Source organism: Bos mutus, chromosome 16 (assembly GCF_027580195.1).
Source record: "Bos mutus isolate GX-2022 chromosome 16, NWIPB_WYAK_1.1, whole genome shotgun sequence".
Classification (NCBI taxonomy): domain Eukaryota; kingdom Metazoa; phylum Chordata; class Mammalia; order Artiodactyla; family Bovidae; genus Bos; species Bos mutus.
Window position 1 is genome coordinate 35,778,354 of NC_091632.1, and position 26,364 is coordinate 35,804,717.

General features: G+C 60.0%; 2 protein-coding genes across 2 annotated transcripts in view; one reads left to right on the plus strand and one right to left on the minus strand.

The window, feature by feature from the left end:
- The first annotated feature begins 19,272 nt into the window (after positions 1-19,272).
- On the plus strand, positions 19,273-22,397 carry PRXL2B (peroxiredoxin like 2B). Its single transcript, XM_070384462.1, has 7 exons — positions 19,273-19,432; positions 19,627-19,831; positions 20,521-20,572; positions 21,126-21,189; positions 21,270-21,345; positions 21,639-21,757; positions 22,253-22,397. The coding sequence occupies exons 1-7, from the start codon at positions 19,370-19,372 to the stop codon at positions 22,277-22,279; spliced, it is 606 nt and encodes a 201-aa protein (XP_070240563.1). The 5' UTR covers positions 19,273-19,369; the 3' UTR covers positions 22,280-22,397.
- Positions 22,398-23,425: 1,028 nt separating this feature from the next.
- The window catches only part of MMEL1 (membrane metalloendopeptidase like 1), a 35,215-nt gene continuing 32,276 nt past the window's right edge, over positions 23,426-26,364 (minus strand). Inside the window, exons 17-23 of the mRNA XM_070384463.1 lie at positions 26,196-26,254; positions 25,862-25,981; positions 25,275-25,408; positions 25,111-25,176; positions 24,433-24,528; positions 23,888-23,964; positions 23,426-23,815 (exon numbers count right to left, since the gene is read on the minus strand). Coding sequence (XP_070240564.1) covers positions 23,716-23,815; positions 23,888-23,964; positions 24,433-24,528; positions 25,111-25,176; positions 25,275-25,408; positions 25,862-25,981; positions 26,196-26,254 — 652 coding nt within the window. The 3' untranslated portion in view covers positions 23,426-23,715. The remainder of the gene's footprint in view (positions 23,816-23,887; positions 23,965-24,432; positions 24,529-25,110; positions 25,177-25,274; positions 25,409-25,861; positions 25,982-26,195; positions 26,255-26,364) is intronic.

A 26,364-nucleotide genomic window follows, 5' to 3' on the forward strand; every position in this document is an offset into this window, starting at 1 on the left:
GCTGGTGTGGGAGCCCCACTCAGAGGGGACACCTTGCTGAGGTGAAGGTTTTCATGGCCACTCTGCGTGCCAGGTTCCTCAGTCCATGGGATTCTCCAGGCAAGAATACTAGAGTGGGTTGCCATGCACTCCTCTAGGGGATTTTCCTGATTCAGGGATCACCCCAGGGATCGAATTCCAGTCTCTTAAGTCTTCCGCACTGGCAGATTCTTTACCACTAGTGCCACCTGGGAAGCCCTCATGCCCATTGTACAGGTAAGCACACTGAGGCCCAGTTTGTGGCTGAGACCAGACTGGACCCTGGGTTAGGGCAGATGGGGCAGCATAAAGCACCATGGTGGTCACTCAGCTCCTAGACCCCACCTGCATGTCTTCCACTGCCTGGGGAGGATCTTCCCCTTCACACCCGTTGGGAGGGGTCCATGCCCCAGCACAGGTGCTGTTGTGCACCACAGAGAACATCCGTTTTGTGCTAAAAGCACCAGCTCCACCCACCCCCCCTTCCCGGGCTAAGGTTAATTCTCACATGGCTGCTCCGTGGGCTCATTGGCTGGCTTGTCCAACCCCTTCCTCCACCAGCAGTCCAGCTCTGGGCCTCGGTGTCCCCACTGATGGTTGGATTGGTCTTGCTGATCTGTAAGGTGCTCCCCTGCCTTGTGCTTAGGTCACTGGGGGCTTGAGGGATGGGAAATACAAGGGGCAACAGCTCAGAGGAAGGGGGCTTTAGGCAGGCCCACTGGGGCCTGCCTGCTGTTGGATCAATTATGGGGGGATGCCAAGGAGACCTGCAGTTCTGGGGCACTGAGTTTGGAAATCCTTTCTCTTTGCCTCACTCAGCTGACCTATCCCCATTCCCTTGTCCTGTGATGGCTGAAAGGAGAAAAGAATCCAGCTCTGCAGGTATGGTCCCATCCGGGACCCTCTGCTCCCAGGTATTATGGGGATCACAGATGTGAGGCTCCACATCCTTCTTGGTCATTCCTCCGTGATCCCTGGACCCTCAGTTCCTTCCCAACCTCCCCCCCAACAAGATCCCTGCCCTGATGCCAAACTACTACATCAGCATTCCCTGTGGGTACCTGCTGGCTCCCACCTCCTGCAGACCCCACGTTATAACTGGCACTCAGAGTCCAATGCCAGGGGCTCCAGGCTTCCAGCCCATTTAGGGGGCCCCTCAGTGAGGCTCAGCAGTGGTCCAGGGCACACTTGGTGCTCCCTGAGCCACTGGGCTGGGGAGTCTCCTTGGACCCACTTAGTGGGGCAGGGGACACGATGCCTGGTTCACAGGTGAAGGCAAGTGTGGCCAAACCAGTCTTGGGCTCCTGGCCAGCCAAAAGCTTAGGGGAGGGGGCAAGATCAAGCCTGCCCACCCCCAGCAACAGCTCAGAGGAATGGGGGGTTAAATGCCAGGCAGGGTGCCCAGAGCCTGGCCATGGGGTCTCCACTCAGGTAGAGGTGAGGGCTCCCTTCTCTGGTTTGCCCAGGTCTGGCAGTGACCCCATCTTCGGTGTCCCACCTCTAGCCTCTGGGACTCAAGACGGCTCCTGGGCTCAACCACAGGTGTCCAGCAGGCGACCCCCTGGGTTCACCCAGTAGCTCTGGGCCCCATGGGGCAGCTGCCATCTAACCTGGAGCTCCTCGGTTTCCCTGCGTATGGAACAAGACAGGAGAACCCCAGTGGTCTTGCTGGCCCTGTGGACCCCCTTCGTCGGATGCTACTTGAGAAAGCCGGGGGGCCTGTGGACAGGGAGCCTGTGCTGCCCAAGGCTGATGCCGGCTCTTGGCTCTGGGGCTTTTTCTGAGCAGCCGCCCCACAGCCCTGCCCACCCCCAGTCCGCGGGAATTTGGGCGGGAGGCCCACTCCGGGTGGCTTCCCACACCCCGCCCCCTGCTGGGGACATTCATCTGGCACAAAAGGCGCGTGCCCGGTGACAAACTCATTCACACAGGCTGCCGGGCTTTGTGTGCGGGGCTGCGGACCCAGAGGCCATCTGGGGAGCAGTCGTCCCAGCAGGGCGGGGCCCCGGGCTGCCTTTGAAGGTTGAGGAAGCAGCAGTGGCTGGAAGGCCACACATCTGGCCTGGCATCACCTTCCTGTCCCACAGCCCCCAGGGTGTCCCATGCACGCCCCAGCCTGGCACTGCTAGGATGACGAGGGGGTAAGGGGGACGCCTGCCTCCCCTCCCCAGCCCTTAGGATTGCTACCCCTTGGATGCACACATCAGAGAGCCTCTGGGGGCAGCATGGCCTCAGGACAGGGCTGTGGGCTCAGGATTCAAACCCAGGCACTGCGACTACTACTACCACTTAGTAGTAGACCTCAGTTTCTTCATCTGTAAAATGGGGCTAACAACAGTCCACCGAAGGACCATGCTGAGGACGAAGGGAGGGGATAAAGGCAGAGAATTCAGGTGGCCATGCAGGCGCTGCTGGTACTAATGCTTTTGTTTCCACCCACCCCACTTGGTTCCATTTCTTGGGTTGGTGATCCCTGTCTACATCTGGGCTGCGTGAAAGCCACCTGATGGAACAGGAAAAGGCTGGGTGCAGGGCCAAGGAGCACCCAGGACGATGTGACCTCAGCAGTGGCGGGGCTGGTCTGTCCTCTGTCCAGTAGAGCACAGGTGGGCCTGCCTTCCTCTCAGGATTCCAAGCAATTCCAGGGAGAAGCCGCATGTCCTGCTTGGTTTGCATGCCGTAGGCGCTAAGTAAGTGTGCCCCACTCTCCTCATTCAGGCCCCCTGACCTCCACCCTGGGCCTGCCCTGAGTCAGCCCAGGGTGAGCACAGCCCCAAGCATACCCTTCTGCTGACCAGCCCCTGAAGGGCTAGGGACCTGGACAATCTGAGGGGAGAGCCCTGAGGGGCAGGGTGGGGGGCTCCCTGAAAACCCCACCTCATGTGGCAGGCAGTTCTAAACTTGGCAGCTGGACAGCTGGGGGCAGGGAGAGGGGCATCAGGGTTTCCCCCACTCAGGGATCCTTCCTGTCCAAGGGGCTGTGGGGCCAGGGCTTGGCGGACAGGACCTCTGCGGAGGCGCCCTGCCCCCCCCCCCGCCGGGAGGGATGTCCTTGAGAGGGTGTCCTGCAGGCCCCGAGATAATCCCTGCCTTTGAGAGGCTGTGAGAGGCTGGCCGCGGACTTTCCCACAGCCCCACATAAAGGCCGGCCGCCAGCTGCTCTCCCACAAAAGGCTCCCAGCCTTTCAGGGCCCGGCGGGTGGGGTGAGCAGAGGCGCAGTGCAGCCTACCTGGCCACCCCCAGGCAGAGCTTGCAACCATGGGGGCGGTGCCTGCCCACTGACCACCAGGGGCTGGGAGGTCCTTGTGGCTGGGCACTTGGGAGAGCCCTATGGGGCCACCCAGGCCAGCCACCTGCCCCCCCACCTCCCCCCGCTGGAAGCTGGCATGGTTCTTGGGCCTGTCACTCATTCTTGGCCTTCTCCCTCAGACCGGCACACTCCCGCTGCTGTGCCTGCCTCGCCACCAGCCTGCCCTCTCCCACTCTCCCACTGGCCTCAGATCACCATCACCCGCTGGCACGCTGCCTTGCTGCTCTCACCTCCTTTTTGCTTAGACACCTCACCTGCCCCAACCCCATTCTGCTACACCATGCAGGTGACAAGAGGGATAAATGGCGAAGGCAGAAGGCTGGGCGCAGCCTCCATCTTGACCTCAGCGTCCTCATCTGAGACGTAGGACAGCACTGCCACTTCCCTGGGCTGGTGTCAGAGCCCCCTAAATTCAGATGTTTCAAAATACCAAGTCTTGGAGGAAGCAGGGGGTGGGGTAAGGGAGGAGGGGAGGCAGGGTGCCTGGCCTCAGGAATTAACTGCCCAGTGCACATCAGACAAGGACCAGCCTTGGGAGGCCAGGGGAGCTTCCCAGAGGAGGTGGCAGGTGGAGGCTGGCTTCTCAAAAGCAGGGAGGAGTGTGGGAACTCTCGGGGGCAGAGGCAATGGCCTCTCAGTGCAGCCTAGCTGGTAGGACCCTTTTCTGATTCAGGCTGTAACTTCATGGGGCTCCACATTCTGGGCACCCTGCACCAATTGTCGCCCAGTGAGGATGGCCTTCTTCAGAAGGTCCCCTGTCTGGGAGAGCTCCTGGTCAGGTGTGAGCCACTGGAGAGGTTCATAGGAGGGACCAAATGTGTCACCGGTAGACAGACAGCGACCAGAACGTGGCCAGTGGGGACGCCTGTCCTCAGTGTCCGGGAAGGAACTGATCCGTATGCCAAGACCCCAGGGAGGGACACTTTCTCTGGTCCTGAGTCCTACAAGGCTGCTGGCTGCTGGGGGCCGGGCCATGGGGCTTTGAGGACTGGTATCAGGAGCAGAGATAGCTTGCGCCCACGTGTCCCCGAGCGTCCCGCCCACATCCCCACCTGCTGGGGGCGGAGGCACTGCCTTATACCAGTCAGTGGCCTCTGGCGTCCAAGCTTCATCTAGCTCCGGCCTCCGATTGGCTGCTGAGTGAGCGTGGGGAGGTGGGGAAGCGTGCCTGCCCTTGGGCCCCCTACCCTAGTCCCAACCCAGTCCCATAAAAGCACCGCCACTACCGCCTTCCTGCCGCCCTCCTGCACCAGGCGCCCCAGCCCTTGGCGTGACCCCGTGAGTACCCCAGAGTGAACCCTGATCCGGGTCTGGTGAGACTGCAGCGCAGGGTGTCACCGGGGGTCCCTGCAGGGTCCAGCGTACACCTCGCTACCACTCTGCTCTCCCTCCTGTTCGAGCAGTTTGCGTGGGCGCTAGGTCAAGTCGGAGCCGGGGAAGGGACGTGCTGGAGATGGCGGTGGTACCATCCCTGGTGCGCTTTGCATCCGTCCTGGCGAGGGTCGCGGAGGGGTGTCACCCAAACCCAGAGGTCGGGCCCCAGACAGCCCTCGCTGCCCCCCACCCCCACCCCCACGCAGTCCCCAGCTGGGCTCACTCTCCCTAACACTGTTCACACTGCGGATGGATCCAGGGAAAGCGTGGCCTGCGGCCTCCCAGAAGCCTTCCGGACTTCTCCCTGCACCAAGTGAGGATGGAGACCTAGGTGGAGCTGAAGAGCGCCTTGCGGAAGAACCCCCGCCCCCGCCGCCAGAGCAGCACGCGAAGGCACTCCCCTCCCACTGGGTTCCTCTCCTACTAGGGTCCCAGGTCGGGGCTTAGCCGTGATGGCCAGCTGCAGTGCTCCTCCCGAAGAAGGCAATGTGGTTCCCCTCCTTTTCCCGCCAAGGCTGAGGAGCCCGGCCTTCCACTGTTCGCTGTGGGCTGTGCCCAGGCCTTCACCTTGAAGAGGAGTCCTGGGGACAAGGGTTTTGTATATTGCAAAGGCGGTAAATGATCAAGTTTGTCCATGGCAGGGAGTGGGGTGGGGCCGGGGCGGGTGTGCCTGGTCATCCCAGCCGGGCCCTGCAGCTCCACCTCTCCTTCTTTCAGGCTGGGAGAGGACTAGATGCTTTATGTTAGAGCGGGAGTGAGGTGGTGGCGTGCTGTGGCCTTGAAGGGCATGCCCACCTGCTGGACATCAGTGGGCTAAGGGGCATGTGCCATTCCCGTGGGATACAGGGGTATGTATTGCAGAGGTGCAGGGTTCATACCATGTGTGTCTCAGAACTGGACCACGTGGAGCTTGAATAAAGCTCCTGGTCTGCAGACTCCACCTGGGTCTCTGCCCCACCCTCAAGTGGACCACCACCCCTGAGATTTGGGGTCCCTGCCCAGGGCATGGGGAGGGGTCTGGCCCTCCAGGGGTGGGGCATTGTGCCAGGGTGTCCTGGGCTGGATCCCTGCCCTGCTGACCTCTTCCCTGGAACCATGGTCATTGCCCAGTCTACTCCCTCAGCCTCTAAGGACAAAGAAGACCCTCTGTCTTCTGGGGCCACCCTGAGCCAGGCCTCCTAGGGGGAGCCTCCTGTCTCTGGGAGCTCCCTATGGTGCCCACGATGTGGGTTCTGAGCCACAGCGACATTGTCCCCAGTTCACGGCAGAGCGTTCCTAGTGTGACCCTGCTAGCCCAGGGACCCTGCAAAGGACACACCAGGAATTGGGTGGGGGTGGGCTGGTGCCTCTCAGCAGTGGAGGCTGGCCCTAACCTCCCTCGTTCCCTTTCCACCCCTGTGGTGACCGCCCAACATTACTGAGCAGAGCAAGGACTGCGGCTCCCCCAGGTACCTCTTCGTGGACCCCTCAATCTGCCCCCATCTGTTCCCCATGATTAGAGCCCCCTCCTCCCTTGGCAGCAAGGCTGAGAAGTCAGGAGTCCTGGGCCCAGCCCGTGTCCCGCACTGAACCGGTATGGGAGGGGACGCGGGGTCACAATCTTAAAGGGAGTGTGGCCCCAGGCTCCTTCCCCTGGCCCGCTCCTCCCCTGCTCCCTGACTAAAGCCCATCCAGGAGAGACCAGGGCATAGATCTGGGGTTTGCTGCCCCCTGGTGTCTCCTGGCCTGGTCCTGCCGCCTGGAAGTGCTGGGCTCCCAGAAGGTAAGGGGCTCTGAGTTCCCTTGCTTCTCAGCAGAGGTGGAGGTGGAGGTGGAGGGTCCCTGGGCCCAAGCCTGCCCCAGGCCTGGTGTGGACAGACAGCCAGGGGCTGCCCCCGCCTGGGTGGGGCTTCAGTCAAGCTCTGGAAAAGGGGTGGGCTATGCAGAGAGCAAGCAGAAGTCAGAGAAGGTGGTCAGCGGGCAGAGGTGGTGACCACAGCAGCAGGCAGCAGCCTTGTGGATGGCGCCGCTGCCTCTGTGCCTGGAGTGGCTCCAGATGATGGGGTTGTGAGCCATCTCCCACCCCAATGAAAGTTTCCACCTCTGAGCCCCCTGCTCCACGCTCAGGGCTCCAGTTACTCCCCCTACCAGCAGGTCACTCCTCTAGGGGAGGGGGCAGCCACCAATGGGCCATCCCTCTGCCCCATTCCTCAGCATCTAGTAGGTGTTTAATAAATGTGGGTTACACAGAGCTTGGCTTCCTGGAGGCCTGAGGAGCCTGGACTCAGGGTAAGGCCCGCTGGCTCAGAGCCCTCCTGTTTCCCTATCAGAGGTGGGCAGAGACTCTCAACTGTGCAGCAGGTGACTGCCTGGTCCCTGGGCCCTGGAGGGTCCCCCTCCCCACCAGCCTATCTGGGAACCTTGGTCCAGGGACGGGGCTGGGGCCATGGACACGGTCCTCTGCTTCCAGGTCAATTGGGCAGTTGGTTAGCATGGCTGGCTGGAGAATCCAGGGAGCCAATCTGTCATGTGTCAGATATCTCAGCAGCAGAATATGGGGCATAGGTTGACCACGTCCATGTCACAGGTGGTGGAGACTCAGGGCTGCCTCACAAGTGCTGCTCAAAAGGACAAGAACCCGTGAGTTGGGGGTGGGGAGCCTTTCACCAGACTGTGGCCAGACAACATTCCCCTCATGTCCCAGGTTTTCTTTGTGAAATGAAGCCCGTGACCACATTGAAACAAAGAAGACAGGCTGGGGGTGAGCATCTTTTTAATGTCCTGTTATCAGTTTGGGGGAAGGACATGATCATGGTTCACATTTAAAAAGGAAACCATAGCTCCTGAAGGTGGACAACACCAGGTCCCAGGCCCCGGGGCCCCACCCTCCAGCATCACCTCGTGGAGGCAGTGATTCCTTTTTTCTGGCCAAGGAAGGAAGCTGGAGCAACAGCCCGGGGTGGCATCTCAAAAGTGCAGGGTCCACGGCCCAGGAGCCTGGTCAATTGGCCAACTCTTCCTGCACGTAGTGTGCAGACCTTTAGTTCACATGCTTCCTTTTTATTTATATTCTTTTAGTTGAACGTTTTGTTTGGAGATAATTCACAGGGAATTGTGCGAAGCAACACGAAGGAGCTCATGCACCCTTCACCATCAGCAACACCTCACAAAATGTTAGCGCAGGGGGACTTCCCTGGCCGGCCAGTGGTTAAGAATCCATGCTTTCATTGCAGGGGTGAGGGGGCGTGGGTTTGACCCCTGGTCTTACATGCTGCATGGCACGGTTGGGGGTGGGGGGGCCAACTATAGTACAGGGATCAGATTGGGGGTGCTGATTGGGTCCAGATACAGAACATTCCAAAACCGCGAGGATCACTCCTGCTTTCTTTGCAAACAAAACATTATTGAATCATTAATTTCAGATTGTGATAAAACATACATACATACTTTAAGTTACCACCTTAGCCATTTCTAAGTGTGTAATTCTGCGACCTTAAGGATATAAATATTGTTGTGCAGCCATCAGAACTGTCTCCAGAACTTTCTCATCATCTCTATAGAAACTCTGTCCCCAGTGAGCACTCACTCCCCTTCCCCCTCTTCACCTGCTGTCTCTGTGGACTTGGCTGCTCTAGATGCTCACGTGACTGGAGTCATTCGGTGCTGGTCACTTGACGTCAACTTGTCACGTAGCATCATGTCCTCAAGGTTCCTCCACACTGTGGCGGGTGCCAGAGCTCTGTCCCTTCTTCTGGATGAATGACCCTCCCTTGTATGGGGGTGCCATTCCTCCGTGGCTGGATTCCCGGGTGTCTTCCACCTTTTGGTGACAAAGGTGACTAACTCTGCTGTGCCACGTGAGTGTATGGAGCGCTGGACGTGGGTCCTGGGGGCAGGACTGCGCCTGATTCATTTCTGAATCCCACAGTCCAGTGCTGAGGAGTGGGGGCCCATTGTGGAGGGTGGGGGGTGGGGGGTGCAGCAGGCAATGAATACCTGACAAGGCTTCCTTCTGGGGTCAGTATGGAGCTCCCAGGGGTGTCCTGGTCACGTGGCCTTGACCAGCAGTGAATGTTAATCCATGTCCTCATCAGCCTTTTTCTCATAAAAGTGAAACATGCAGTTCCCAAAACTCAGAGCCTGCAGAAGAGGATAGAGGAGAAAGTGGAGGTTGTCTGTGGCAGCCCTTCCCCCTCCCCCATACTCCCATCCCTCCATCCCCCATCCCCAGATCCAGCAGCTTTATCAGGCAAAGGGGCCCATGTGGGTGCCTTCCCTGAAAAACGGTGTCCCTACCCAGGGGGATTTGATGAGGAGTTTTACAGCAATGGTTCAGGGGTGGGATTGCTAAGGATCAGGGTGCGGTCAGGGCCTGAACTCCTTTAATCTGGCCTCAGTTGCTTCCCTCCATTGTCCCCTTCCTTCCCTGATTAGCAACTGTCTGAATCTGCTCTTTGGAACTCAGGGAAGGTCATAGAGGCTGGAGTCTATTCCTTACAAACAAGAAATGGTGCACACAGAAAGGCTTTTGTGCCTGGGAGCCCCAGAGGCTCTGATAGGTTTCACTGTCAGGGACAGGGTAAGTCGATGATGGAGCATCTCAGTACATTCTGCTGAGCAGGTGGAACGAAGCTGGAGCTGAGGCTGAGGCAGGAAGGAGCAGCAGTCACTGCATCAGCAGGGTCACTTCTGTGGCCTGACTGCGATTGTGTTCCGTCTGCGGTCAGACCTGGTTGACGTGTCTTTGTGGGCACTGGCTGTGCTGTTGTTCTGTTCACTGGGAGAGCAACGAGGCGGGCAAGCAGCTATCCTTGGCCTCACTGTTACCCATCGGGTTTGTTCTGAGTCTCTGCTCGGTGCCAGGTGCTGGGGACACAGACAGCACTGAACAAGGGAGAAAGTTCGTGGCCCTCAGGAATTGCATTCTGCTCCGTGTCTGTTTGCCCTGAATCCCATCTACTCTGGATTCATGTGTTGAAGTGCTGACTCCCAGCGTGGCTGTGTCTGGAGACAGGCTCTCAGGAGGTGGGTAGAAGGGAGGGGCGCTGGTCCCCGGGGACTGGTGTCCTCCTGAGAAGAGAGACATGGGTGATGTGGGTGAGGATGTGGCAAGAAGACAGCCATCTGCGAGCCAAGGAGGGAGGCCTCAGGCCGACCCTGGACACCTTGATCTCAGACCTGCAGCCTCCAGACCAAACCCTCCAGACTCAGGTACACTGCCATGGCAGCCCTCACCTTTAGCCCCGCCCACCTTCCAGGCAGGCCCCAGCCCCATCTAAGCATCCCTGATCTCTGTTACTCGTGATGTCTGCCTGCTCCCAGATTTCACATCAATGCTGTCATGCAGCCTGGCTCTTCACTCAGCATAGTGACTGCAGGGTTCCTCTGATGCTGTGTGCACCAAGATTCATTATCTTATTGCTGAGTAGGGTCCCATTGTACGAATATGCCACGCTTTGTGTCTACTCACCCATCTGGGTGGTTTCTGGCTCTTGGTGATTACTGGGAAAGCTGCTCTGAACTTCTGTAAACAAGTTCTGATGTGGATGTGCGTGTGGACTCGGTCGCTTCAGTCGTGTCTGACTCTGCCACGCTATGGACTGTATGTTGCCCTCCAGCCTCCTCCGTCCATGGGAACCTCCAGGCAAGAATACTGAAGTGGGTTGCCATGTCCTCCTCCAGGGGATCTTCCCGACCCAGGGATCAAACAAACGTCTCAGGTCTCCTGCATCGGCTGACGGGTTCTTTACCACTAGGACCACCTGGGAAGCCCTCTGGTGTGGACACGTCTTCTCACTTCTCTTCCTTTTTTACCCAGGAGGGGAATTGCCCGGTCCTGCGTTAGGTGTGTCTGTAAGTTCGTAACAACTTGCCAATCTGTGGCCCAAAGTGGCTGTTCCATGTTCCATTCACCTCTGGGAGTGTTGAGATTCCCAATGGCTCTGTGTGCTCCTCAGCATTTGGTCAGACGTTAATCTTGGCTGTTCCGTTGGTTTCAGTTTGGGTTTCCCTGTTGACTCACGATGTTGCACCGCTTTGCCGGTGCTCTCTATGCATCTTCTCGGGTTTGAAGGATTTGTTCAAATCTCTGCAAATTGGATTGTCTTACTGTAACAGTTCCCTGGTGGCTCAGATGGTAAAGAATCCGACTGCAATTTGGGAGACCTGGGTTTGATCTCTGGGTTGGGAAGATCCCCTGGAGGAGGGCATGACAACCCACTGCAGTATTCTTACCTGGAGAATCCCCATGGACAGAGGAGCCTGAAGGGCTACAATCAGTGAGGTTGCAAAGAGTCAGACATGACTGAACGACTAAGCGCAGATCCTGTAACAGTTATATCTTTTGGCTCCAAGATATTAATGTATGTGATGTATGTTTTCCCTGCAGGTGGTGTGCCTTTGCTCCAGCCCCTCTGCAGGTTGGGCCATGGCCAGCAGCGTTGCCACCCGCTCTGGATCTCACCAAGAGTGGAGCCGGCCACAGTGCTTAGCGCACATTCTTCCTCATTGTACACCTTTCTCACCTTGTCTCCCAGACTCCCAGGGCTCCTATTCATCCTTCAGAGCCCTGCCTGGCATCTGCTGCCCAGAAGTGAGCCTTCACCACATGAAGCTACTTTGGCTTTTTAAAAAATTTTATTTTTTAAAAAAGATTTACTTATATTTTTGGCTGTTTCTGGGTCTTTGTTGCTGTGCACTGGGTTTGTCTAGTTGCAGCGAGTGGGGGCTATTCTACTTGTTGTGCGAGAGTTTTCCATTGAAGTGGTTTCTCTTGTTTTGGAGCATGGGCTCTAGGTGCTCAGGCTCAGTAGTTGTAGCTCGTGGGCTTAGTTGCTTCACGGCACACGGGATCTTTCCTGACCAGGGATTGAACCTGTGTCCTCTGCACTGGCAGCGGACTTTTGACCACCAGACCACCACAGAAGCCTTACTTTGACTTTTAGACTTCATTTCCTCACTAGACCATGAGCCCAGGAGGCCATCCAAGGCCTTGCAACCCAATGCTGGGGTGTGGTGGGGAGGGGGCGGGGCAGGGGGAGAATGGTCCAGCCAGCAGTGTGGCTCCCTATTCAGGGTTCGACTCGCTGATGCGTGTGGGTAATGTTGGAGCAGTCCAAGAGCGAGATGAAAAAGAATTTCTGGACACAGAGCATTTCAGAAGGGAGTGAGTTTATTAAGAACAAAGAGCAGAAATAATGTGGGCACCGCGAGCGCAGCAGGCTGACCTCTTGACAAACCAGGGAAAATGGACAGTTTTTGTGGGTTAATAGCCAATTGTTATAGCAAAATTCCTGCTGGATGGTTGGTGTTAGGTGATTGGTTGGGGAGCTACAGGGTGCTTACTGGAGTGGGCATCTTTGCCTAATGGGGAGTCAGGAAGCTCCTTAGTGATCATCAGGGGCTTTTGGCAACAGTTACAAAGGGGCTCAGTCAGTTTCAGAGGTGACCTTGGTTCTGGGCTCTGCTTCTGTGGTCTTGGGGGGAGGCCTCAACAGGTAAGTCCTGCTCCTTGCTGTGCCTCAGTTTTCCTACGTGCCCAGCATGGGCAGGGTGAATGAAATGATCTCTGAGGATGTATCAGATGTGGGGGGATTCAAGATGTTGGGGTACCCCTACCTGGAGGAGCACCCCATGAGATGGGAGGACAGTGAAGGCGTGGGAGGGAGCAGAGGAGGTGCTAGTGCCCCAGACCAGGCCCTAGGCCCCTGCCATACTATTGGGGTTCCAGAATATTCTAAAGCACTACTCAGAGTCCATCATGGCCAAGCCAAGGCTGCAGGGGGGTGCAGGCTTCCCTGGAAACACTGTGAAAATAGTGGGGCAGGAGCCCAATCTGATGTACCCTCCCAGGGGGATGAGAGCTGTGCTGGTGGGCATCTCATGGGGGCTCCCAAGCTGCTGGGTTGAATGCCCTCCACGCTGCCTCCAACCCCTGGAGTCCATGGGGCTGGAGGCCAGTCTGGGGGCCAGCTCTGCCTCTGAACTCTGGGAAACTTTGCAGAACAGGAAGATGGTCAATCCCCGCCCCACCCCTATGACTGAACCCCTGACGTATCCCAGGCTGTCCTCCTCAGGCTCCCCTGGAAATGGAGTAGGTGGTGACCATGAGCACATGGTGGCTGCTAGCCAGTTCTACCAGCAGAACTCCTGCCTGGGGAGAGCTGGGTAAAACTGGCTGACCCATGTGCCTGCAGCCTGGGGATGTGACCTTCCCGTGGAGTCCTGCCCTCCCAGCGTCCTGCTCTGTGGGAGGCGGGGCTCCTCACACCCTCCTTCTGCAGCCCAGAGGTCCCTGCCCCCAGGCCTACTCCCTGTCCATCTGAGGACTGCCAAGGAGCTGAGAAGTCTGGGTGGGGACAGCCCCAAGACCCATTGGACGGGAAGATCGGGGTTTGGGTCTGAGCACAGTTGGCTGGGGTTGCAGGGGAGACTCTGGGCAAGGCCTGTCCCTTTCTGAGCCCCATCTCCCCTTCAGCGAAGTGGAGCAAAACTGTCCAGTCCAGCCCTTTTCCAGAGACAGGTGGGGGTGGACACAGTGGGGAGCCCCTGTGGTCATCAGAGATGACTCAGTACACCATGCTGCAACTCACGAGTCCTCCGGTGGTCGGGAAGGAGCCACCCTCTGCAGAGCTGAGGGAAACAGGGTAAACAGCCAGAACCACAGCCTGGCCGAGGTGGGGACACACACTGGGCACACTGCATGGGGGCTGCTGGTGCTTCTCTGGAGGACTGGTTACTGTTTCTGCAGAGTCTGAGACAGGTAAGGGGGAAGCCAAGCTGAGCTCCTTTGGTGGGCTCAGTGTTGTGGGGAGGAACAGGTGGGCTTTCGGGGGGTCAGAGCAAGGGGAGGCATGGATGACCTTTGGGGGTCACCTGCTTCTATAGGAACTCTAATGCATGAGAGAGGGGGCAGGAAGCTGGTTCACTGGGTGAGGCAGAGGGGGGATCTGTGATTGTGGGGGGGCCTCACCTCTCCACTTACATGCCCCTCCCCCATGTGGCTAATCAGTAAAGAGAACTTCTGCCATGCAGGAGACCTGGGTACAATCCCTGGGTCGGGAAGATCCCCTGGCGAAGGGCATGGCAACCCACTCAGTATTCTTGCCTGGCGAATCCCGTGGACAGAGGAGCCTGGCGGGATACAGTCCATGGGGTCGCAGAGAATCAGACTGAGTGACTAACACTCACTTTCACTTTCCCTCCTTTGGCCTGGTCAGCTCCTGCCGCCCACACAGGCTGTACCCCTCCCAGCCTGACACTGGTCTCCCCACCTCTCCCCTGAGCATAGCCTGCACCTGACTCTGAGCTGTCACCGAGGGGCCTGCTCCCCCGGCAGCTGTGGGCCCAGGGGACACTGGGGACTGGGGAGCAAACCCTTCCTGCCTCAGGTGACCCCTGTGTGGCTTTCCAGGGGACTGCAGCCAGGATCTGAAGGGTCCTGAGGGTGAACATGGAGCCTCTGCGAGCTGGGGTCCACCACTCTGGTGCCCGGGGCCCAAGGCTGACAGTGGGAGCCTGGCGAGACCCCTGAGCCTCTGCCTGTCCCACCAGCCAGCCCTGTCCCCACTCCTGCCCCTTGGGTGCTCCCCAGTGACCCCCTCCCTCCCCAGTCCCTGCTGGGCCATGTCCCTGTCCTGACCTCACTTGGCCTCTGTCCCCCCGGTATCCAGATCTCCTGGACTGACCCATGTTGCTGGTGCCCAGTCCCCCTGACCTCAGGAGAGCCAGACCCACCCTCAGCAGAAGACCCCTCTGGTGGCCCCTCCCCAACCGCTCCACTCAGGAGTCTCAGGTGACCCCACTGCAGGTAAGGGCGCTCCCTGGCCTGGCTGCACTTGGCTGGAATGTGCTTTGGGGTGGGGCCCTGTGGCTGGCGCCCATCTCCACTCCCAGCTGGCAGCTGGTCCTGGGTGATAAGCCAGGATACTCCTGCAGCCGGGTGGAGACCACCTTCTTCTGGCCAGTGTGGCTCCCCTGCCAGTCCAGTCATCACTCCTCAGGGAGGCCCCTGACGGCCAGGCAGAACCTGCTCTGGAACTAGGACCCCCGGCAGGGCTTCTCCCAGCCTCCAGCCCAGAGCAGTCTGTCCCTCCTGCCAGCCGGGCCTGCTGAGCCCCAGGCCCAGCGCAGGCCTGCAGGAAGGCTGATGGTCTGTCCAGCCTGGAGGGCCTTGGGATTCCTGGGGGTGGGGTTCCCACTCTGCCACAGGGAGGCTGTGGCCTGAGCAGGGCAATCATACTCAGCCATTCCTGGAGCTGGTCCTGGGTCCACTGTGGCATTTCTACAGAGAGTGGTCAGCGGCAGAGCTGCTGCCCCATTTTACAGAGACAGAGACTGAGGCCAGTGCCATCTCCCCTAGGCGCTGTACCTCTTCCTCCTGCATCTCTGTGCCCTGGCGATGACCCTGGGCAAAGAGGAGGAGATGGGGGCTGAGTGCTGCCCGAGAGCAGCCCTGGAAGGATCTCCTCTGAGGGGCTGTTTCTGGGGGTCAGCACTATGGGCTGAGGGCAGACACCCCACCCCTCCTGGTCCAGGAGCCCCTCCATTCACAGTGCCCACCAGCAGCGGCATGAAGCTCCTGACAGGGACACAGATAGGGACACCCCCTGTGGCCCCCATTCTTTCCCCCGAGACTCTCACAGCCACACTACACAGGGGACCTGGCCTGGGTACCTGCCAGTTTATTTTTGGCCAGAGCCTGAGGCTCAGAGCAGCCCCTGTGAGAGAACCATGCCCCAGGAGGGCCTGACATTCTCACAGAATGATCTGACATACCCCAACAGGCTCACTGTGGGGCCAGGAAGAGCTCAGGTGCCTTTAGGTCCCTGTGGGTGGGTCGTACCTGCCAGAAGTATCCAGGTGGCCGTGGTGGGTGGGCTCCCTTTGGCCCTGTCAGCCTTGAGTGCCCTGGACCCCTGGGAGGCAGGGTACGAGGTGAAGCAGCCCTGGGGGGAGTTGCCTGGTATGCTGTGTGCTCCCTGCACCCTGGGGAAGTCCACCATCCCCCTCAATGCCTGATCTAGGGTCTGCAGTGCTGTCTGTGACCCAGGTAGGAAGCTGACCCTAACCCTGAAATCCTGCTGCCAACTGATGCACGCCCTTATTCCAGGCAGATGTGCTTCAGCACAGAGGGTATCACATGTGGCCACCACCAAGATCACTTCTGCGATAGCAGGAGTGGAGATGACTGTCCTGGGGCTTGCCCCACGCCATCTGCAGAGCAGGCCAGAGGTCTCAGGAGAGAGGTGAGCCAGAGGGGCTGGGCACCCTGATCCCCAGGTCTCTGGCCAGTGCAAGAGCAGCCTAGTCCCCTGAAACCCTCTGAAGACACAGACCCCAGACCCAAGCCTGAGGTGGCAAGCCCAGCGCCCCCTCCTGACTGGGTCCTTGGGCCCCTCTGCCCGGCCCTCTTGTTGCTCAGGCACTGAGTGGTAGGTAGGACAGGCTGTGAAAACTGCCCTCCTGGGATCTTCTCTCCTGCAGGACCCTGGAGGAGTGCCAGCCCCAGACCCAGTAGGTGGTCCTCGTGGTCTTAGCCCCACGTTCCTGAGAGGTAAGGGCGCTCCCCCAGCAGAAAGCCCACAGGCCTCACCCTGGCTGCTCCCCGTTGTGTGCCAGTATCCAGAAGACGTCACCTGCGCCCTGGGCTCACACACTCATCACCGCAGCAGAGAGAGCCAGAGCCAGCAGGTACCAGTTTCTTGGAGGTGGATGAAGGCCCTTCCATAGAGCGGATGCAGAGGGGTGCTGCTGCCCCTCCTGTGGTTCTGAGGTCAGGGCTGGGGGAGGGCTCCAGGGGTCCTATAAGGGAGGTTCTGGAAGTGAGGACCCCTCTCCTGCAGCAGGACCCCCACAGGCTGATCCCCTGGCCCCGGAGCTGACCTGGGTGCTCAGAGACTCTGGAGGGAGCCTGGGGTCACTGGGCAGGGGTGGGGAGACTGCCACAGTGAGGGAGTCTGAGGGTCCTCTCTCCCCACCCTGCACCCCCTTCCTCTTCCCAGGTCTGTCCCTCTGTCTGTGGCGTCGGCTCCAACAGTTTCCATCCCTGACACGGTTCTCTCCATACTCCTCCTCCTCTGGGTCTGTCTCTCTCCCACTCTGGGTCTTGAGGCCTCACTCTCCCCTCTTCCTTGCCCTCCCCTTACCCGTCTCTCCTTCCTCACTACATCCTGTTCTCCCTCCTCCAGCTCCCTCCTCTCTTCCCCAACCCCACCTGCCACCCTCCACCCCAGCATGGGGGCCGGAAAGTCAGATAGACCTGCATTCACACCCAGAGCTGCCCACTAACTATGTCCAGGCCACTGCCTCCACTTCTCTGAGCCCAGCTGTGGGGTGGGGACCCTTGTGGGCACATGAGCCTCAGGCCATCCAGCTGCTTTATTCAGGGAAGAAAATCAATGAATAAAGAGCTTGATGTGAAATAGGATATTTGCACAGTCTCAACATGTCTCCTGGAACAGGCTCATTGCTGGGAAGTGTCCTTGCTTCTCATGACTTCCCAGAAAGTTTGAGGAGAAACAGATTTATAGAATCTCAAATCATCTCCCCCCAAATATATCTTTTTAAAAATTAATTAAGTTTTGGTCATGCTAGGTCTTTGTTGCCGCACAGGCTTTCTTGGGTTGTGGTGAGTGGTGGGGCTAGTCTTTGTTGCAGAGCTCAGACTTCTCATTGCAGTAGTGGAATAAATGAACAAACCGATAACAGAGTGAAGCACACCTGGGCTCTTGGTGGGGACACAGCCCTGCTCACGGGACTGCTACATCTTTATCCCAGTGCCTCTCTCAGCTGCTTACTGCCTGCCCTGTGCCCCCACTGCCCCCTCAGGGTGGACAGGAGCTCGAAGTCCATGGCAGTGAGTGGGCATCAGGGAGGCAGAGAGCTCCCTGGGCAAGGCTTCCGAATCCTGTCCCCCCTGCCGTTGAGAGACCCCATGACACAGTGGCTCTGGCTCCTTGGGAGGTCCGCATTCCCAAGGGGCAAGGAATGCTGGGGGGCACTCTTGGGGTCTGCCTCCTCTGGGTCTGAGGGATGGAGCTTGGAGGGTCTTTGGGCTGTAACTCCTGGGGACCTGAGCCCGGATGGCCCACAGCTTTGCTCACCAGGTGGCTTTCTGGTTTTCAGGCCTGGCCAGTGTATCATGCCAAGTCCCAGACAATAAACGCTCCAGGAGGAACATGTCCTATGCCGTTGTGCTGTTGGTCCCAGGGCTTGCTTCCATCTCAGAAGGGCTGCTGCACCCTGGAGAGACGAGAGGTGGGGAGTGGAGCAACACACGTGGCACCTGGGTGCCCGATGACAGAGACCCCTGAGATACCATAGCCTCCGTGGTTGCACTCCTGGATTCGGAGCTGTGACATTTCCTGTTGTTTCTCCTTCCCTGGTGGACAAGGGGCTTCCTGCCGCTGTTAGTCTCTGCATGGCCTTTCCTTCCTGCCTTCAATACCCAGGAAATGAAATTCTTCTCTTTTTGACATAGTAACTCAATTTTGGGGCCTGGACTTCCAGGCACCCCAGCACCCTCATCCTTCCAGGCCCAGCGGCAGGTTGGAGGCAGCAGCAGCCATCTTGGGCCTTCGTGTTCCCCCTACTGGGGGCCCTGTGGAATACAGTGAGGTAGCAAGAGGGGGCGCCCCTCCTTTCAAACCCCAGGTGGGCTGCTGGCTGTGGCTTCCTTCTCCAGCCGAGTCTGGGGCCTGGAGCCGCCAGAAACCGCAGACTCTCCGCGGGGGTCAGGGGACACCCAGGTGAGACTCCGCTGTCCGGCTTGCCTTGGATCCACCTCTCAGCCTCCGTGCTAAGGACCCTCGCTGCTAAAACTGAGCGATACTGGAAGGCGTCGCAAGGCTGTCGCGAGGAATGACAAATTCACAAGGCACCTAGCAAACTGCTGTTGTTTCTTTCAGGTCTATTTTACCCAAAGTTTGGGGGTTAAAGCAGATGTTTAGCTGGCATGATAACGGACAGTACTTTATGATGAAAGCCAACACGGACGTGTAACTCAGAAATCGCTGCACTGTCATGGACTTTCAAGATACGTTTTATCTTGGTCTTTTTAGACCACGGAAAAGCTAGGCCCTCGGGCTACCCTCGGGCTCCTCCACCAGATGGGACCCCACCGGAATCCCAGGACCCTGGCCGCTCCGCCCCTTATCTTCCCGCACACCAGGATCGAGCCCGCTGCCCCGGGCAGGGCGCAGCACTCTGCTCCTGCGCGTCGCGTGCCTGCGGCCGGGTTGCCAAGCTCCGCCCGCTACCAGCAGCACCTTTGGCTGGCGGGCTCACGCATATACAAAATCTAAGCACTAGCAAGTACTAAGCAGGCCCGACCCTGCTTAGCATCCGAAATCAGAAGACATCGGGCGCGTTCAAGGTGGTATTGCGGTAGACACAAAATACAGGGGCTATTTTGCATACAAGCCGCTGCAATGGGCGGGGCCAGGGCGGAGCGGGGTTGTCGGGGGCGGGGGGTGGGCAGGGCGGAGCCGGGCCAGGGCTCTCCCAAAGTGGGGCGGGGCGACGCCTGGGGGCGTGCCCAGGGCAGAGCGGGGCCAGCGCACGCCCATAGTGGGGCGGGGCGACGTCTGGGGCGTGCCCGGGGCGGAGGCGAGTTGTGCGTTGGACTGTAGGCGGAGAGGGCTGGTGGCGACCCGGGCTCGCGGCTGAAATCTGGGGCGGCCGGCGCCATGAGCACCGTGGACCTTGCCCGCGTTGGCGCGTGTGTCCTGAAGAACGCGGTCACCGGGGAGGTGAGGCCTGGCGGGCTTAGGGCGGTGTGTGCGCTCCGGCACCTGGCAGCGGCATCCGAGTCCCGCGTCTGGGCGGGGGGCGGTGGGGGTGGGGAGCTAGCTGGCTGGAAGTGAGCGGCCCTGGCGCGGAGCTCGGGGTGTGGACGTGCTCGCAGGCTGTGATCTGGCGGCGCTCCTTACCCGCCCACACGCAGGCCGTAGAGCTGCGGAACCTGTGGCAGGAGCAGGCGTGCGTGGTGGCCGGTTTGCGGCGTTTCGGCTGCATGGTGTGTCGCTGGATCGCCCGGGACCTCAGCAACCTCAAGGGGCTCCTGGATCAACACGGCGTGCGCCTGGTGGGCGTGGGTCCAGAGGCCCTGGGCCTGCAGGAGTTCCTGGATGGTGGCTACTTCGCGGGAGGTGCCTGCGCTCCCCACCCTCCTCCCCCAGCACCGGCCCCTCAACTGCCCAACCGCCATGAGACCCCTCTCCTCCTCAGACTCAGGGCATTCGCCTGCCTCCTCCTCGTCCAGCCCTGATCCTTCTCTGCAGGAGCGGCTTTGACATGCTCCTGTATCCTCTCCCCTGCCCTCCTCTCGTACTTCCTCCCTTCCCCTGCCCCCTCCAGCTGTGGCCCCTACCTGCCTGCCCAGCCATGATGTTCCTCCCACTATGGAGGGCTCAGTGGTGACTCTAGCCTGGAATCACGACCAAAAGTCTTTACTGTGTCCTCTGCCAGCCTCCCACCTCCCCAGGAGCCTGATCCTGAACTTCCTCGGATGTTTCCCAAGCCCAATAGTAGTGGCTGGGCCTAGAGCCCAGACTGCACTGGCTCCCACCCCACCCCTCTGGCCCACCTCTCTTTCCAACCTGTAATGTGCCCTCACAGAGTCCTGCTCCTCCCTTTTCCCCCTGTCCCCTCTGGGCCTCTGCCCTTCCTCTTAACAGTGGGGACACAGCCCTGTTCTGCCTCTCCTGATCATGGGTGTCTGAGCTGGGCTCCAAGGGTGGACAGAGGGCCGGATGCAGGAGAGTGAGCCCCCTGGGTGGGGGCTTGTGGGGGAGGGAAGACAGTCCAGGGGCACAGAACTGTGGTCTCTGCTTTCCAGAGCTCTACCTGGACGAGAGCAAGCAGTTTTACAAGGAGCTGGGCTTCAAGCGGTGAGCTGAGAGCTCCGGGCTTCACTGCTCCCCTCTTCTTCTGCCTGCCACCCTCTCCTTGGCCAAGCAGACTCTGAGCATCCACTGCTCCAGTCAGCCCTACCAGTCTCTCTTGGGTGCCTGTGTCTGTTATGGGCTATAGGTTAGGCTTCTCACCCAGGACTTCTCCCTAGCTGGCTCCAGCGGGGGCCTGGGCCTAGGGCACCAGTCAGGGGCCCCTCAACCACCTTGGGTGCCTTGCTACAGGCTGGCTGCCTTGTCTGATTGGCGGTGCCAGCTGAGCCAGATCCCCGGACTCACCCCGTCCACACTCCCCACACCCTCTGTGGGGCCCCAGGCCTGCCAGCCCGTGGCTCTGGCAGCTGCTGCTCCTGGGGCTGGGCCAGTTGCTGGCCTGGCTGTCCCATGTCCCCTGAGCCCCTGGAAAGTTGGGGTGGGGCTTGCTTGTGGGAACTGGTGGGTGCGTCTTGTGGAGTCAGGGTCGTGGGCAGGCTCTGGGGCCCAGTCTTTGGTGCAGAGTCGGAACCTGCATGAGCCAGCTGTGTCTTGGCAGGTACAACAGCTTGAGCATCCTGCCGGCTGCCTTGGGGAAGCCTGTTCGTGAAGTGGCTGCCAAGGTTTGTGAGGGCCAGGGTTGTATGGGGCTGGGGTGCAGGGCTTCTGTCTAGGGCTTACCTGGGCTGCTCCCCTCCTCCAGGCCAAGGCTGTCGGCATCCAGGGGAATTTGTCCGGGGATCTGCTGCAGAGCGGAGGGCTGCTGGTGGTTGCCAAAGGTGGGCTAGGGCACGGGCATCAGGGCTTAATGTGTGGTCATGGGGTGGGGATTGCAGGGCCACATGCTTAGGTGGGAAGGTCTTGCTGAACTTGACTCTGCCCTGACCCTTCCTCTCTCCCTCCCTCTGGCTTGTTAATCACAGTTTCCCTCTTTGCAGTGTGGCCCAGCTCTCAGTGTCCTCTTAGCTGGACAGGGTGTGGCCAGAGCAGCTCACCCATCCCCATAACCAGATGGGGTGGTGGCTGCACAGGGGCACCCTGACCACTCCACCCCCACCTCCACCTGCTGCAGGTGGTGATAAAGTGCTGCTGCACTTTGTCCAGAAGTCCCCGGGTGACTACGCCCCACTGGAGAGCATCCTGCAGGCCTTGGGCATCTCTGCGGAGGTCGGCCCCAGTGAGCCGCCCCAGGTGAGCCCAGGCCTGGGGTGGGCACTGCACTAAGAATGCCTCCCCCCCAAACTCCCCAGGGTTGTGTGCTTGATGTGGCCAGACTTTGAGCTGGGCCCGGATGGCTTTAGGTGATTCTGTGCCCACGGCAGCCCCAGGATGTCACTGTTGCCTGCCCCACTTTGTGGTGATGGGCCAGGGGCAGGGTGACTGTACGGGCAGGCACAGCAGGGCCTCTCTGGAGGACAGGGGGTCACTCAGGGGCTGCAGAGAAGAGGAGTGGCCTGTCCTCTCAGCCTAGGAGGGCCAGGGTTGTCCCAGGTGACTGTAGCCCATATTAGCATGGTTCCAGTGGCCGACCTTCTGTGCTCTACGTGGAGGGGACTGTCCAGCATGCTTCTCCTCCTACTTGGGCCTTAGACACCCCTGGAGGGTCTATGGCCCTGGAGGGTGGGATGAGCGGCTCTTGGCCCCAGGGGCATGGCTGGCCTGATGGGGCCCCTGCTGCCTCCACAGTGTGATGAAGAGGCATGCTCGAGGTGAAGGTCCCAGGAGGTGTCACCTGCCCCGGGCACACTGGAAGCTGGATGTGAGCAGACTCCAGAATCTCTGGACGTCCTGGTCTGTGAGCAGCGATGAGCAATAAACTGCGGTCTCTGGGCAGCGTTTCTTCATTGCCTCTAAATCTTGCGCTCAGCAGCCAGGGCCTTGATCACTGATGGTTTCATCCGGGGCGGCGGGTGGTTGTGCGTCCCGAGGCTTCACTTTCCCCGCTAGGAGAGTCACTTTCCCTGGTGGGTTGGTGGTGGTGGACATGCCCCTGGCAGTTTCTCTGGAGACCCTGGGCCTTTGGCGCCTGCAGGTCAGGGGTCTGCAAACAGGCCCAGGGTGTGGGAGACGAGGGTGGGGTGGGCTTCATCTGATAGGAAACACCCCAGGTGGGAGCCCAACCTGGAAGGCTCGGGGTCAGAGTTCACGTCTGGTAGGAGCTAGTTGGGTTCTAGGGAGCTCTGCTGGACAGCCGAGGCCTTGTATGGAAGCCCTCCTGGGGGAGGGGCTTGCCTAGACAAGGTCTAGCTCCCTGAGGCTCTGTCACATGGGGGTGACCAGCGCCTCAAAATTGACAGGTACAGAGCAGAACTCCTGTCCTGCCCGCCTTCAGGGCCTCTCATCTGAGTCCAGATGAGTTTCTCAGCAGCCCCGCCGTGTCCCCTGGTCTGGGTCTGAACAACCACAGGGGCCTTCTAGCTGTTCTCCCTGGCACCCAACCCCCTCACTCAGCCTCTCTGTGGTCATTTAAAACTCAGGGCACGTGACAAGCTTTAACCCCTCACCGGCTTCCAGTTACACAAAACCCCACATCCAGATAGTGGGGTGCAACTTGCATCCCCTCTGCCCCATCCCCCACCTTAGTTCCTCCCTGAGTCAGGAGCCCCCTGCCTTGTTTGAACCGTCGGCATGGGTGGGCATTTTGGGGCATCGTGGTCACTGCTGTGCGTCCAGCACAAGGACCCTGGGGTCTGTCAGGAGCGCCCTGCCATGTTCCCACTCGGCCTCCAGCTCTCAGTGGCAGGTGCAGCGGGAGAGGGGGCACTTTCTCGGGTACTGTCACCCAGACCACTGGCCCTGGGCCCTGCTACACAGACAAGGCAGCCGCTTCTTTAAAGCGTTTACTTAGCTGAAGTCTGAAGCTCGTGGACATCTGAGGAGGACGCGCTTTGGAGAGCGGGCAGAAGACGGATAACCGCGTCTACAGGGCTGCGGTGGGCGGCGTAGACCCTCGCGGGCGGGCGCAGAGGCGGCGCTGGGCAGGGCGGCGCTCACCTCCGGTTGTCTGAAGCGCCAGCTGCGGTCCAGGCCCGGTGCGGAGGCCGGGCGCGGCGCGGGTGGGTCCCACCGCCGGCAGCACTGTCTCCGCGCGGATGGGACGCCTCGGGGCGGCGGGTGGGCGTGGGCCGCGCAGCGCGGCTCGGCCTTGGCTACCAGACGCGGCATCGCACCGTTGGGTGCATGGGGGAGCCATTCGCGCAGTGGAACGCGTCTGCGAAGGCGCCCAGGTTCTGCAGCGAGCCCAGCACCCTGTGGGTGGACGGAGGGGCCTGAGACAGCGCCGGCCTGGGCGCGGGGCGCGGGGACGCCAGGGTCACTTGCCTGTACTTCAGGGGACTGTGGACGTCAGTCTTGATGGACTGGATGGCGAACTCTGGCCGGTAGGATCCGCACCACACCTGTGGGCGCATGAGGGGCGTGGCTGCAGAACTGGGGAAGGGGCGGAGGTGGGATGCAGGGGTAAGGAGGACCAGAGGGGATGACCCCCCGCCATGTCCCAACAAGGGCCCGGAGAGGTGGGGCTCCCCTAGGGCTGTGGCAGTGCTGGAGTGTAGTCTCCTTCCTCTAGGCACAGAGGAGTTACGCCAGGACCCCCTGCTCCTTGGGTGGGGAGAGAGAAGGCAGCCCGTTGCCCCTTCCCTCAACAGCTACATCTGAATCTTCCCCAGCCCCAGCTCCCCTGACATCCTTTCCCTCCAGGAAGCCCTCTTGGCCCATTAGTTCCGGTTCTGCCCAGCTTGCCAGCCCACAGTGTCCCTGGAGGCACCCTGTAGTGAGGGCTCACTGAGGATAGGAAGTGGGAGCCAGTTCCCAGTGGTGGGTGTGGGGGCAACTGGGGAGGGTGTGGGTGGGGAACTGACTCCCACCTGCGCATAGTTGATGAAGAACAGTTGCTGGTAGGTCAGTTCCAGGCCTGGCAGCTGCTGGTCCTTGCCGCCTTCTGCCACCCACTTCAGGTAAGCCTGCAGGCACCAAACGGGTGCTGGGCCAGGGCCTGCCCTCCCGGGGGCAGCACCAGCCTGGTCAGGACTCCTGCTCCTTGGCTTGGGGCAGAATGGAGGTCTGGCTCTCAGGCCTCCCCTTGTGAGGGTCCTGCCTCTGCAGCGTGGAGCTTCTGAGCACCCCAGGGACCATCTGAGCACAAAACCTGGCTGGGCTCTGTGGGGGCTCACTGCCCAGGCAACCTGCCCCACAAATGAGCTCCTGACACCTAGTGCCCAAGGCTGTCAGTGCAGGGGTGTCACTGAGGCTGGAAGCTGTGCAGTGACTGTCACTGTCTTATTTGGCAATGGACAGTGGTCTCCGCAGAGTGCAGAGGCCTCAGCTAAGAGTGGAGTGAAGTGAGGGCCAAGTGGCTATAGCACTTGCCCACCTGTGGCCAGCAGGCTCCCCCAGGGCTCTGCTGCCTCCCGTCAGATGAAGAAGGGTCCCAGGATACACCTGGGCTTGGGCAGGGGACAGTCCCTGCCACACTGAGGGGCCTGTACCTGCCTGGGCCTGACCACTCCCTTCCACTTCCTCTGGGGGGCCCTACTTGGACCCACCTTGTATGCCTGCCGCACCCCTCCATTGTCGGCAATGTTTTCCCCGAGTGTGCTGAAGCCATTCACCTACAGGCGGGAGACAGGATTGGGGGGAGCGCCTGGGCTGCCCTCCTCCGCCCTCCCCTAGGCCAGGGCTGCGGCATGGTCCAGGGGTGGCTGCTCACGTTCTGGTCATCAGCCAGGTCCCAGGAGTAATTGCCATATTGGTAGACCATGCACTCTGACTGCTCCCTGAAGTGCTGGGCAGAGAAGTTGCTCCACCAGTCCAGCATGTTCCCATTCTTGTCGAAGTTCCGGCCTGAACGGAGGTTAGGGGAGGGGTAGGCTACCCATGATCCCCAGCCTGCCCAGCGCCAGCCTCGCCCCCACGCCCTCCTGAAATCCCCATGTCTGGAGCCACATGAGCAGAGAATGGGCCCCAGGTGGGGGCTGTTCAGGCCCTGGGGGACAGAAGGCTTCAGTGGTGTCCACGCCACCCCCAAGGTCAGGGCCTGGGGTCTCTCTCAGGAGACTAGTGACCAGTGACCCTTGCTGTGATGTCCAAACTTTCCAAACCCCAGGGAGGGAGTGCATGCACTCTGGGGGTTCGGGGCTGCCCTCAGAAGATCTGGGTGGGCCAGTCCTAGGGGAAGGCCAACCTCCCTGGGTAGCAGCTTGAGGACCCTGGAAGCAGGTTGGGGGGGTCCCCCAGGCAGTGGTGGGAGGAGTATGTGATTGGAGGTGCGGCTCAGCGCCCCGGGCAGCCCCCCACCATTGTCGTCAAAGCCGTGGGTGATCTCGTGCCCGATGACCATCCCGATGCCCCCGAAGTTCAAGGCTTGAGGCTGCTCCTTGCTGAAAAAAGGGGGCTGGAGGATCCCAGCGGGGAACACTGTGGGGGGGTGGGGGGTGGGGGGAGATAGAGTAAGCTTTAGGTGAGCACACCTGTGTGCTGGGCTCTGGGCGGGCACATCGAGGGGTCCTGCCATTTAACCCCACGGCCGGGGAGGTAGAGGTTATGACCCTCTCATTTTACAGAGGAGAAAAACCAAGGCTCAGAAGGCGGGAGGGCAGGACTAGAGGAGCAGGGTGGAGAGGGAACTTACCAATCTGGTTTCGGTTTGGAGAGTAGAAGGCGTTCACCACGGCAGCCCCAATGATCCAGCTGTGGAAGACAGGTGCATCGTTCAGAGCCCAGTTCTCCTGGGCCTTAACTCCAGGCCCCTCTACTTGGCTGACCAAAGCCCACTCTGACGCATGCACAGCGGTCACGTC

What these genes read in the sequence shown, in the direction of transcription:
- PRXL2B (XM_070384462.1), top strand. Translation starts at nt 19,370, where the DNA reads ATGAGCACCGTGGACCTTGCCCGCGTTGGCGCGTGTGTCCTGAAGAAC. An exon ending in AGAACGCGGTCACCGGGGAG is followed by an intron (nt 19,433 to 19,626) that starts GTGAGGCCTGGC and finishes GCCCACACGCAG; the next exon opens with GCCGTAGAGCTGCGGAACCT. An exon ending in TTCGTGAAGTGGCTGCCAAG is followed by an intron (nt 21,190 to 21,269) that starts GTTTGTGAGGGC and finishes CCCCTCCTCCAG; the next exon opens with GCCAAGGCTGTCGGCATCCA.